The sequence below is a fragment of the Penicillium bovifimosum genome (assembly GCF_028826915.1).
Source record: "Penicillium bovifimosum strain IBT 22155 chromosome Unknown utg000008l_segment0_segment0, whole genome shotgun sequence".
NCBI lineage: Eukaryota > Fungi > Ascomycota > Eurotiomycetes > Eurotiales > Aspergillaceae > Penicillium > Penicillium bovifimosum.
In genome coordinates this window covers 86,998-100,297 of record NW_026622717.1, presented here as the reverse complement: position 1 = coordinate 100,297, position 13,300 = coordinate 86,998, and the positions used below count along the sequence as shown (strand labels likewise).

The window sequence follows — 13,300 nt, the reverse complement described above, 5'->3', positions numbered from 1 at the left end:
AACGACAAACCCACGGAATTTGGGAAGCCCAGTGCCTTCCTACAGACTATCAGACTGATAACCTACGGAACGACAACCCCACGGCATTTGGGAAGCCCAGTGCCTTCCTACGGACTATCAGACTATCAGACTAGCACCGACGCCAGAACGTCAACGTCTTGAAAGAGGCATCGACCCCGTCTCTCTTGAAACTGATAACCTAAGGGACAACAACCCCACGGCCTTTGGGAAGCCCATGTCAGGTCGTGCCTTCCTACGGACTATCAGACTAGCACATCAGCTGAGCATCTACCATTCTCAGCCAGAGCAGCCCCATCAGGACCTCTTTGCAGCGGAGATCGAGCAGGAATTACAACAGGTTCGTACACAGGAACCGGTCTGCGAACTTCCTCGCCATCAACCGCTACCTCTTGATTGGGCACTTGACAGACGAGTACTGGCCAAGGACATACGGCAATTTCGACGTCTGTTCACCCAGTTTTTCGAGGCTTATAGGAACGTCCCGAATCCAGTCACAACGCCCTTGGCTGCAGTGACCTCTTCTAGAGACGTTCCGAATCCAGATACGACAAGGACGCCGTCTTTTACAGAGTATGGTGAAACACCGAGGACAATATCTCAGACAGGCAGTGAGATTACTCCCGGGCAAGACGAACTACTCCGCCATCGACTGGGCTCGGAAGTACTTCAGACGAGTATATCCTTCTTGGGGACTGCCCCAAGTGATCATCTCTGACAGGGATAGCAAGTTTACGTCCGAATTCTGGACGTACCTTTTTGCCCGGGCACAGGTTCGCCTTGGGTTAACCGCAGCATATCACCCTGCCGCGGATGGCCAGACGGAACGTTCCAACGCGGTCATTGAGACGATGTTACGTTGTATGCTGTGCCAATTACCGGATGAAACAATATGGGAACACCTACTCCCTGATGTCGAACACCTCCTTATGACATCCATCAGCGAGTCCACAAAGACAACCCCATTCGAGTTACTTTACGGCGTACCGCCGAGATCCGAATTCACGCCGGCAACAACAACACGCATGGAGACAGCTGATGAGTTTATCAACGAACGCCAACGAATACGGGCCGAAGCCGCTGATGCACTCCAATATGCCCAGGGACGCATGGCATTCTACTTCGACAGAAAACACAAACCAGTTGAACTGAAGAACTACGCCTATATCCGCCTCACGCGTAAGCCCGGCCACGTTGGATATACGTTGGAAGGCAGCTCCTGCTTGTCACCCGTCAAGATGGGCCCGTTCCGGATAATCCGCCGCGTCGGCAATCTGGCAGTCCCACCGCAAAAGTTTCCGTTGATGCGGCCCCACACCCGCGTTTTTAGGACGCGTGCCAACCAACTCACCTTCTTCAAACACCTACCATGGTTCCCAGAACGCCCCTACGTCCTATTGATTCAAACAGGGTAAAGGGAACTGAGTTAACTCCATACTTACGTGGTAAAATCTCCAGCCAAGCTGAAATTGGGATCCCCACGGCTACTATTGCGCGACACTTTGGTTTATCCCCTTCAACCATCCAATATACCCTCGAACAAGAACACGCCCGAGTAGATGGGAAGACCTGCCCTCGACCTGGGAGACCCCCTATTCTCTCTGAGGGTGACAAACGCTTGATCCTGCGTTTAATTACGCGCGATCCCTTCATCGTGTATCGAGAAATTCGCGAACAAAGCGGATTAACGGCGTCTGACGACACCCTTCTTCGTCTGGTGAAATCCTCGGGCTACGGCCATTGGAAAGCTAAAAAAATACCCTTCCTGACTCCGGAAGTGGCCGCGCTACGTTTAGAATGGGCTGAGGCCCACCAGAATTGGACGTGGGATGACTGGAAGCGAGTTGTGTGGAGTGATGAATGTTCCGTCGAGATCGGAAAAGGGAAGCGCCACCGTTGGGTCTTCCACCTGAACCACACCAACGTAAAATACAAAAAGGAACATGTGGTCACGTACCGGAAGTCGAAAGGTCTCTCTATCATGATTTGGGGCGCGATCTGGGGTGGTGGTTCCTCGAAAATATACCAAATGGTTCGAGATGAGGCATCCGCCCGAAACGGCTACTCTGCACGCTCGTATCTCGATGTTTTAGAGGGAAATCTACCTCAAATTCTCGATGATACCAACCGCATCTTCATGCAGGATAACGCCCCGATTCATACGGCTCGTTTAATCAAGTCGTGGTTGGATGAGCACAAATATGATGTGATGAAGTGGCCTCCCTATTCGCCGGATCTGAACCCTATCGAACATGCCTGGGCTAAGCTCAAAGAAATGATCGATAGGCTGGATCCGCACCTGGAATCCCACCGGCACCCTATCAGCCTGCAGGGTAAGGTCTATACACGCAAGAACATAATGTACATCACCGCTTTCTATCAACGATGCATATGTTGGCACGCACCAGCATATGATCTAGTAATCTACAGCGAAGCTCTTGCCTGCAAAAGCCCCTTCTCGAGCATCAGGGACACAATGTCTTCCGCAACACCACGAGAGAGCTCGAAGCCACGACCACCCGCGCCATATCCATGAACGACATATCGGTCATCAGCGATCTTATCAGCCTCAATGCGCAAACCGCCCTCTCTTGCCGGCCGCCGACCGACAATATCGTGAATGACATCGAACTGGCCCTTACTCTCGGGAGCAAAAGGGAACCACTTGCTGGCGTTATCAAGCAATCGCTTCCTGGTCTCCAGAGACGGATTTGGGTCCCAGTTATTCGGCTCCTTCGTACCTCCGATGATAGTTCCACCGTCAAGGGGACGCGGGATACAGAAGGACCACGAGCCATCAGTATTTTGCCGGGTGATTGTCTTCGAGACATGATTACGGACGAGACAAGTTTGTCCTGTTCAACCATCAACATCAAGCCAAAACTCCAGTATCATCAACCTCAACCCTCACAAATCCGTAGAAAAGACACATACCTCGAATAATAAAAGATTTCGGATCCCCAAACCCAGTCCCAGAACAATTCACCACACATCTCACACCTCTCGCCATACTAAACCCCTCCTCCAAATTCACCAGCGTATACCTCTTCGTCTCCCCACCCCTAAGCACAAACTTCCGCAGCAAATGCGCACAATAAACAGGCGAATTAACCACATACGTCCCATACTCAACACCCCACCTCACACCAGCCGGGAGCTCCTCGCCTCCCAACTTGCGGAACCCATCCAGATGCGCATAGACATTGCGCACGCTCTGCGTATCCAGATACTCCGCCGGCGGTGCCTCGAGGTACTCGACGCCGCCGACGAATTCCACGCCGGCACCCGGCTCCGCGCTCGCAGTGCGCTTGAGAAATTCGTACGTGCGCTGCGCTTGCTTCGCTTCGCGCAGTGCTTGTGGTGTGGAACCCGGGACTGGGCGGTAATGGGCTCCGGCCCAGGGTGAGGCGTAGTTGACGGATGTGTCGGAGGGGAAGTCGCGGGCGATGAGGAGGATGGATTGGGTGGGTGTGAGGTGTTGTTGGATGTAGAGGGCGGTTGAGAGGCCGATAACTCCTGCGCTGGTTTGGGTCAGCTGATTGTTTGTTCATGTGCCTGTGCTTTGTTCTTTTTTTTTCCGTTCTTTGGCTATGTTGTGGTTGGGGTCCATGGAAGGTTGGGGTAGAACTTCAGATATTTTGGTTTCGTTGGACTGACCCGATAACCACTATTGTTTCTCGGTTTGCCATGTTGGACAGATCACCAGGGGTATAACAATGGCTTTATACGAATTGTTAAATCGTTAGACGCGCCTGACTGACGCTGCGGAATTGGTTGGGTGACTCGATCGATATCTGGAGTGATAAGACCTCTGACCCCCGCGATCAGATGACGATAAGGAAGGCCAGTGGGGGATGAAGGAGGAGGATTAGCTGGGCTTCATATACACTTATAAACTTCTCTATACGCAGTGCATTGATGATTGCTGTTGGAAACAGAGTTCCGATTTCGACGTGGCATTCAAAGAATCGTGATTCCAACAGGAAACTCCAACACTACTTTATTTCTGTCTGCCTTGCGCAATGCTTACAATATGAATTGCTATATCGTACATGGCTGTACGGAGTACAAGGTAGAGTACAAGGTAGGAATGCCTTGACACCCAAGATCGATTGAAAACCCTACCGGTGGTGCCGTCCCCGTCCTCCGTAACTTCGTCCCCGATACATCCCATCACAGGGGCCCAAGCTCCAGGACGTTCGACGGTGCCTTTTTTGTGCAGGGATGACTGCATAGCTTTGCATTTTGTGTGCAGTGGCTGTCACATCACGGGAAATACAAGCCTTGGACTTCAGGGCGGATTTCATTTGAGTCTCGACTCTCGGGGAAAAGAAAGATTATCATGACTCATGGATGTACATCGGAAACACTAGTTCGAAGCATGAAACTTCTGGACAGTGTTCTCCGGATTCGATATGACGAGAGAGAGGGCTGTTATAGGTCCAGGGATTAAATTGAGACTGGCTAAAGCCTGCAGTCCTTCACCGTGTACGTGCCGGCATTGGCTGAGGGGTGGGTGGTGTAGCCGCCGAGGGATCAGCAGTGATGGAAGGTGATTGGTGGGGGAGGTGACGAAGCTGCAGCTTGACATTCAGCAACTTCAATCACACGGTCTCAGATCACATCGTTTTATTATACCTTCTCTCTGGAGGTCGGTGGTTTTCTTTTGGAAAAACACGTGTAATATTGTTGCTGTTACAGAAGGGGAAATCGAGTTGGTTGGAGTATATGAAAGAACAGACGTTGGAACGAGAGATCGACGGGATTGGCAGATGCAGGAGACTAAAGATAGACAAGGGTCCGGGATAGTTTCTTCATAACCCATGACGATAGAAGGACTGTGATTCGGGAACAGTCTGCATCGATCTAAACTGGCTCAACTCTCCCTCACTCGCTTCTGCATGCTCGTTGGTCGTCAGTCCGAATAACCCAGCCACCAAAGAGGGCTCGATCTCACCGTTTCCGCTAATTAAGTGATTTTTGATCTGGTTCATGGCATCAGGGGGTAGAACTCTGTAACTTAGCATGAGGTTGTATGGTCCCAGTCAGGAAATGAAAGCGCCCAGTCATTCCGGAGCGCCAACCAGTATGGAGGTAGAAGTTCATAAATCATAAGTTGACTAATAATTCTTTAGTTGTCTCCTTTTCAAGAGGGATGTCCGGATTGAAGTGCTTATATGTATAGCCAAAGGACTTTACCCCGGTCTGACTTCCAACTGTCACAAAACTTAAGCCCCCTCTATCACTGTGATGAACGTGCAAGCGAACTTCTACCTATGGTTCTAGTCACACTGACAGATTCTTCTTTTCTTAGTCTTCATTTTGGTCTTTCCTCCCCTCTCCCCCTCCTACACCCCTGCTCCAACAGCTATCATTTCCTCGCCTTTTCGCATATTTTTGACCGAACTTACATCTCACCCATTTCATTCATAAGCTCCAGATCTTCGCAATTACTAGCCTATTTCAATTCGGTCATATCCCTTGTCAGGCACTAAATCCTCCCTCCAGATGTGCCTCGAGCTTGTCTAGAGAGTCCGTCTTTCCTTACCTTGACCGGGACTCAAGGTCGTGGTCGATTAGCAATCTACCTGGCTTGAAGTGAGGTCAGTAGTCCAATCCCTTTGGTTAAATCAATGCCTTCCCTCCTGCTCTGAATGTATCATTTCTGAGGACATTCGTCTGCTGGATTGAGCCCGGTAGCTTGTCAAACCAAACAATCCCAACAGATCAATTTCCGCAGATCTCATAGGTAGAATGACCAAGTTAACATGGAACAGAAGCTGGACAGAATCGCGACCTTCGAGGACCGTCCCAATGGCGCCTCCGCCGCCAGTTTCCCAGCCTGGCTTCCAGGCCTGCGCTTCGACGGCGTCGCTATTTCTTTACGCCCAGGGCTCGACGATCCTATGTCTGCACCATGATACACTGGCAATTGAGCGACGCTTTCAGAGTCACCAGCAAAACATCGTGTTCATATCGGTCGATAATGTCAGCGAGCGGGGTGCGGGTAGATTGGTGGTCAGTTACGATGTAGGGCAGACGGCCATTGTCTGGGATATTTTCACCGGCACCGAGATTGCGCGCTTTGCTTCTTTCGACCATCTGCGTATAGCTTCATGGATGCGCAATGGAAATGTTGCATTTGGTAAGATTCAATATCTTGGATCAATTGTTGCTGGCTAATAGATTGCAGGAAATGGCAAGGGCGAGGTGATTCTGTTCGAACCTCCAACTTCAGAGCACATCTCCGCGCGCACCATCTTCGATCCAATCACTGCTCTTGCGCCTGCTAATGATTGTCGTACCTATGCAATTGGGTATGTTGAGTGACACCGAGTGGCACGGCAGTGTGCTGATGGTTCTAGATATAACAATGGATCTATATTGATCGCGACTCTACTTCCTCAATTCACCATTCTTCACACCCTTACCACTTCGCGTGGACCGTCGCCAATCATTTCATTGGCCTGGCATGCGTCTTCGTCGAAACAGAAGTCAGATATGCTGGCAACGCAGTCGTCAAACGGGGATTTAAGAGTGTGGAGCGTGGCGAAACCGCCGGGAAAAGAATCACCGCGAGTGATTAGGGTGCTGAAACGGTCGGATTCCAACTCTTCTGATCCGAAATGGATGGGATGGTCGAAGAACGGAAGACTTGTACAATATTTGGAAGGGTGCGCAAGGCATTGTTCGAAAAGTGACTGATTTACTGACATCCGATAGGGAAACATGGTCTTGGGATGTCCGGACGAAACATGTTACCTACGAGCCAATTCCGACGATAGACGGTGTACGAGGAATTGCAAACTACGGCCCTACCGCGACTCTATTCACCCTCGGTCCCCAGCATTCAGTCCAGCAGTATGACCTGGAGAACCCGGCAATGGTTGCAAATGTGCAACATATGCCGGTCATCCCCCGACCAAGCACAGCAGAAGGACGATCAACGATGTCTCCAAGACGCCTACAAGACCCCCCAGACCTTCGAGAGCCACCGGGAACAGTGCAACGGACGCCATTTGACGCAAACAGCATCGAGAGCATCAGACAGAGGGCGGATCTTACGAGCCCTGCTTCATCGCGAAGTCGGACAGAATCAGTGAGCTCAAAGGCTTCTTCCAACAAGTACAATACTAGGCCATTTTCTCCGCCCAGTCGCTCCGGCCAGAGTGCTACGACGTTCTCAATGACATCGGCAGGCCATGATACACCTCAGGCTTCGGCTTCCTATGCGTATCCCTCGTCTGTCTCGATGTCTTCTATGAGAAGCTCGAGGGCGGCTTCACGATTGCGGAATGAGGTTCAACTTAGTCCTGCTGATAAAAATATTGTCGATTTGTTTCCGTTTACTCGCGCGCGTTTGAATGATGTGCCTTACAAGCAACAACCGCCTCTCGATGAATCGAATCTAACTTCAGATGATCTTCGACAACAGATGTTGAGCGTGGTCTTTGGATGGGACGGAGATGTCCAGGATTTGATTATAGATGAGTGTATGGATTTCACCCACTCCTCTCTTGGAAGCACCTATTGACAATTCTTAGTGAGCCGACATGCTGTTGGAAGCCAGAGCGCTATCATCTTAACGCAATGGCTTGGAGAGAATGACTCGGATGAAATGGTCTCCATGATTAGTCCAGGACAGGTGACAACCTCTGACTGGATGATTCTGGCTCTGAGTCAGATGAACGGCCAAGCGCAAGCAAACAAAGTCGGGCAGGCATTTGTGCAAAAGCTGCTTGAAATTGGCGATATCCATACATCGGCTGCGATTCTCCTCGGTCTTGGAGACAGCAACGATGCCATCGAGGTCTATGTTTCGCGCAATCATTTTCTGGAAGCTATTGTCATGACATGTCTCCTCTTCCCGTCCGATTGGCAACGCCAGTCATATCTCGTGCGTCGATGGGGAGAGCACGTCGTTACTCATGCCCAACAACAGCTCGCTATCCGCTGTTTCATGTGCACAGGAGCGGAACCGTCAGAGCCATGGGCTTCACCGTCTGCACAACAGAATGCTACCTTCTCAGAGATGGTTCGCGCGCAATCTCCTCTCACTTCCAACGATGCACCAAAGGCCAATATGATGCCTCCGCCTATCCGACCAAGATCTGCATCTAACGGGAAACCTGCAGCGAGAACGCCAGCCCTGAAGCTCATCACCTCCTTTGATGCAGCGCCTAATGGGCGTTTCCGCTTCCCTGGCTTGAAGTCTGATGATCGCACGCCAACGAATGCACCTGGAATCACCCCAATCGCTGAATCTGCTGTTCCCGACTCGGCAATGTCCCCTGGTGGCTTCGGATCATATAAACTGAACAATATTCAAAGTTTGAACCAAGCTATGACATCTAGGACTAACACACCTTCTTTCAACCGGCGTCGTCTGCCTTCAATAGGAGAAACGCCAGTGGACGTGCATCCTCCGACCTTCTCACGCTCCGGTTCCTACAGCCAAAATGAGTATAGCTCCACCTCCGAAAATGAAAGTGGACGCGAACAGAGCCAAGATGAGAAAGAAAGCAACAGTGGTCTTCTGACTTTGTCTTCAGCAAAGTATACACCCAGTCTAGACTCGCTCAAGCCTAGTCCCCAGACCGCGCTGCATGGTTCAGATAAATTTGCGTCAATCAAGGGACTCCCATCGCCAGCCGTCGGCGTCTTCGAGGCACTCACAAATGACGACCACCGTAACGGGTCCCGAGATCGGAAGCCGGATGGTTTGCAAATCGAAACCTTGGAAAGTGAACGAAATGGAGACCGTTCCGATTTGATGCCCAGTGCCAAGAGCACTGCTTCGACCGCCCATAGCTTTGCTTCAGCCAGGAGCCCAAGTGTGAGTGGTCGCAGCATCGACCAATACATCAGTAGCCTCGATGAAGCAAATTACCATGCGCGGAAGTTCCGTCCCCATACCCCGGGCCGCGGTAGACGAAACCCAGACGACAATGCCAGCCAGAGCTCACGAACGAATCAGCCGCGGGAGACTTCTCGTGGGATGAGCGAGCGTCGATATATCCAGCCAGCCAAGCGCTCTCCTTCTTCGCCTGTTCCGATGTCCCCTGAAGAATTGGCTCGGTATCACAACGGAGAATCTGAGAAGTCGGTGGAACCGCGGAAGTCAAAGTCACGCGCCAGGAGTTCGAGCAAGGTGAGAAGGCCTGCATCGCGAACCCGCCAACGCTCGTCAAGTCGTCACACGGCAAGCCTCGCCACAGATAAACGGGACGCTTCAGTCCGAGGTAGGAGTAATGACCGGCAAGGATCCAGCGTTCGATCACCATCTTCGCCTCTTCCTATGTCATTACCTACTGAGGAATCTTCTCCTGGCGTCGACAATCCATTGAGGATTGTCGAAGGCAATCAAAAGAGACTAAGATCCCGCCACCGAAGTGCTAGTCGACGACGAGCCGAGAAAGGAACGAGCAAAAGAGACGGTTCTCCCGATATCAAACACAAATCCTCACAGAGCCTTTCTGTAATTCAGCCAGGACCTAAAGCAGACCCTTGGGCACAACCGGAGGTGGAGCAATTAAGCAGCAAGGTCTTCGGTCAAGAAGACACTTACAACGGGTACCTGAATGGACAACCCAGCTCGAGTGCCAATGATTTCCAGGAAGTTACCTCTCCAACAACACCATTCGTCAGCCTCGCAGAGAGGAAACGTCGAGAGATAGCAGCTGCTGAATTGGAAGCGCGAAGATTATCATTGGCGCGCAATCCATCTGCACCAAACATCCCCTTCCCAGGCGAGCTGCAAAGCGCCAGAAGTCCACTTGTCGAAAGTCCTCCACCCTTCTCCAGCGGAAGCTCATACTTCCCCCGTGCTCCATCACGCAACAAGATGACCCAAAGCAAAGCATCCCCCGACTACCCCAGCAGCTCCGATTCCAACTCCTCACGCTCCGGTATGCCCGGCGGCCTCCCAGCGACTCCTCGAGCCATGCGGCATCCCAAGTACGGCGGAACCGGACAAGACGAAGAGCGACCACCATCAGTGCCCAACCTCCCCACAGAAAACAGCCTCTTCCTCAGCAACGCTCGATACCAAGGGGAAGCCGAGCGAATCGGCCGATCCATGTCCGTCCCCGTCCCAGAAGGACAATACAACGCGCCAACCATGCCCAACGACATCCCCATGCATCCGCGCTTCAACCCAGCCCTGCCCCGAAGCCGCTCCAGCAGCCGCAGCCGCAACACAGGACACCGCCGCACAAGCTCCGGTGGCTACATCTCCGGCGTCTCCCCGCACGTCCAAGTAAGCATCGAGGAGACAATCGAGAACGCAATGCAAGGCCAAACCAACAACGAGACCATCCCACCACCACCCCCGCCCATCCTGCCCGAACTACAGCATCTCAACACCCCGCCCCCACCACCCCCATTCCCGCTCCCGCTGTCGCCCCGCGAGTCCTCGGCCACTATAGACATCGCCATCGAGAACAACGAGGACCTCGGCCGTCTGCTTCCTCGTGCCATGACGGCCGCGCCGGCTGTCAATGTCAACTCACAGACAGACTCCCGTCAGTCGGGGAGCAGACGCATGTCCTTTGATCATCGGCGCAATCGTAGCTCGAATGAGAGCTTCACGAACAAGTTGCGCAGCTTTACGAGGAGGAATAATACTCGCAGCGTCGAGCCTTTGTCGCAGGTTGAGAATGAGTATGAGAACTTGCAGCAGCACGGGGCTGGCTCGAATTCGAATTATGTTCTGCCGAGTCAGAGCTATGTTGCGCCGGGCTCGAATTATGTTTGAGTCGAACTTCTATTTCTTACGCTACTTCTTTGGTGTTTGTTTTCTTCTTCTCTTCAATTCTCTTCTCTCTTTTGCATCATGAGCCCTGCTTTTTCTTTCTTTACTAGCTTTGTTTTTCATTTATGAAATTGCTATGTCTACCGTAATATCACGCATCACGCATCATGCCCGAGGCTCCTTTTACTGCCCCTTGGGCTTTGGTTTTGATATCAACCCTTGTTCTTGGGGATCATACCCTTTTGTTCGACGTTGATGTCTTTTCCCCCAAGTTACCTATATCTATATCCTGTCGTCGGCCCGAATATCTAAGGTCGTTTCAAATCTCCTTCTCTTCTAATTCGAGGAACTACCTATTTCTCTTCTCAGACTGTACCTAGACAGCTTAAACATTTCATTTCTGTTGGTTCAATTCTTCTATGAGGGTAGTCAAAGGTAGGTACCTACAGAGCATACGTGGACGCGCACAAAGGCTTAAGAATGGTATCAGTTGCTTCTGAGTTGAAAGTAGGATATGACAGTAGCTGCCCGTTCATGGGATGGAATATTGTACAAAATGATCAAAGAGAATCCTTAGAGATTCTCAAGATCCCCAACCTCGGCTTTGAGAACCTCCATTACCAGCATTCCTCTCCGAATCAATCAACCGATCGAATTCCGCCTGCGCACTGTTCCTCTCACTCCCACCATTGGAGTCATCCCGGTCTTGCTTCCCCCGGGCATAAACCCCAGCGTAAGGATGCGATGGCACACCAGGCTGTCTCGGCTGGAAGCGGCCACCTGAATTCTGCTGTCTGAGCCTGTCCCAAGCACTACCACTCGACGACCCATCGATATTGGTATCCCGGTATTCAGCAGCAGTAGGGCTCGCATCATCCTCATCCAAGAAATCCAATGACGACTTCTGTTCAGGTTGCGCACCCCTGCCACGAGCCCAGACAGCACCCGCAGCCTCCTTCCTCATTTGCGACTCATCCGCACCATATTGCCCAGCAGCACCCCCACCACTCCCCTCATATTCCGAATAAGAATTCGGAGGCTGCACATCCAGTTCCTGCTCATACCCACTATCCCCAGCAAACCCATCAGAACCCCCCATCCCCTTCCGCATCTGCGTCCCAATATCCTGCTCCCCACGACGCATATACCGAAGCCGCTCCGAAGCCGCCTGCATCTTCCGCTTGCGCACATCATCCGGATCCCTCCCTCGCATTTCCGCAAGGAACCCCTTCAACCGCGGATCCGACAACGTCCGCATAGCACTGTAAGCCGAGGCCGAGAAACTCGACATCATACCACCGAGCGTAACAAGAAAAAGCACCCTAAACACAGCCGGCCCAAGAATCGACCCCGCCGTGCTAGCAGTCATCGCGCCGCGCAGCGCCGCCAGCATATTGGCCGGTGTGGGGTTCTGCGGGAAATGCGGGGATTTCCTTGCTTGTCTGTACAGCAGCGCTGTACCAAGGAACGAGCCTACCGGAACACCGGTTCGGGCGTAGTAGAGGGATCGGGTGCCGTGCTCAACGTGGGCGTCTAGCTCGGCTTGGGTGGGGGCTCGGCCCGTTAAAACGTAGTGGTTTTCGACGCGGTCGGTTATCGTGTTGGCTACCCGGTTTTTCCAGATGCGTGTCCCGAAGAAGCCGAAGTAGAGTGTGAAGAGATCGGGTTTCACGATGCTGTCCGGGTGCAGCTGGAGCTTGCTGTACTTTGCGATCGCGGGATTGTGGCCTTGTAGGTCTGTTTGAGAAGCGCCTTGGGAGGCATTGTTGTTGAAGCTTTCGCCTGTTTGGGGCGAGCTGTTGTTGGTGCTCATGGCGGGTGTTAGGTGTGGTGGAGAGGTGTCAATGTTGCAGATGATGAGCTCGGGGAGAGCTTGGCTGTGTTCGTTTCTGGTTTGGGATGTGACGTGCCCTGTGGAGTGTGGACCCACCCGTCGGGTATGCACGTGACACGCCTGAGGTACGTCTTGAATTGACCTGTCTTTCTGATCGCCATGAGAACTTGGTATATAATTGCTTTGATACAGCGAGGCCTGCCGGATGTCTTCACTGGCATTATCGACCGCCTGAACCAGAGAAGTACGGACATAGACCTCCTAAAAATGGGGAGGTCACACTGAGCCCACGTGGCACAATGTGAGACCGTTACAAGACTGCGCTGCGCTGGACGACTTTGAACATAAGATCTCGACCACCACGTCGAATTTCATCTCAAAACTTGGCCTATGGCATCTTCTTCTTTACATCAATCACATTCTCGCACTATCAACCATGCCTGGGACAAGGTCGTCGAGATCGAAGCGTCCGCGCTTGACCCAAGATTGCGGGGAAGACACAACCGATGACCGTCCACATTGCCACATCCGCGTACATGAAAGGGTCTCCCATGTCGCTAATTTGCTCCAAGAATGGAATTGGACCTTCCCTAAGGCAAATCTGCGAGTTGATGTTATCTGTGAAGATCGTTGTCAGATCCGGCCTTGGTATTTGGAGCGAGTCGGAGATCTTGCTTAGCCACATGGCGTCATCG

The 13,300-nt window shown here is 52.0% G+C and overlaps 4 protein-coding genes across 4 annotated transcripts; 2 read left to right on the top strand and 2 right to left on the bottom strand.

Moving 5' to 3' along the window:
* Positions 1 to 1,043: 1,043 nt before the first annotated feature.
* N7515_009695 (uncharacterized protein) lies at positions 1,044 to 2,438 on the top strand (the record flags this gene model as incomplete). The annotated part of the gene is made up of 3 exons (XM_056670438.1): positions 1,044 to 1,429; positions 1,477 to 2,356; positions 2,427 to 2,438. 3 exons carry the CDS (start codon positions 1,044 to 1,046, stop codon positions 2,436 to 2,438), a joined length of 1,278 nt encoding a protein of 425 aa, XP_056516811.1.
* A 4-nt stretch (positions 2,439 to 2,442) lies between these two features.
* On the bottom strand, positions 2,443 to 3,707 carry N7515_009694 (FAD-dependent oxidoreductase; the record flags this gene model as incomplete). The annotated part of the gene is made up of 3 exons (XM_056670437.1): positions 2,443 to 2,873; positions 2,953 to 3,539; positions 3,676 to 3,707. The coding sequence occupies 3 exons, from the start codon at positions 3,705 to 3,707 to the stop codon at positions 2,443 to 2,445; spliced, it is 1,050 nt and encodes a 349-aa protein (XP_056516810.1).
* A 2,125-nt stretch (positions 3,708 to 5,832) lies between these two features.
* On the top strand, positions 5,833 to 10,774 carry N7515_009693 (WD40 repeat domain-containing protein; the record flags this gene model as incomplete). Its single annotated transcript, XM_056670436.1, has 5 exons — positions 5,833 to 6,163; positions 6,212 to 6,335; positions 6,384 to 6,692; positions 6,742 to 7,511; positions 7,563 to 10,774. The coding sequence occupies 5 exons, from the start codon at positions 5,833 to 5,835 to the stop codon at positions 10,772 to 10,774; spliced, it is 4,746 nt and encodes a 1,581-aa protein (XP_056516809.1).
* A 580-nt stretch (positions 10,775 to 11,354) lies between these two features.
* On the bottom strand, positions 11,355 to 12,584 carry N7515_009692 (putative endo-1,3(4)-beta-glucanase; the record flags this gene model as incomplete). The annotated part of the gene is made up of 1 exon (XM_056670435.1): positions 11,355 to 12,584. One exon carries the CDS (start codon positions 12,582 to 12,584, stop codon positions 11,355 to 11,357), a length of 1,230 nt encoding a protein of 409 aa, XP_056516808.1.
* Positions 12,585 to 13,300: the final 716 nt, after the last annotated feature.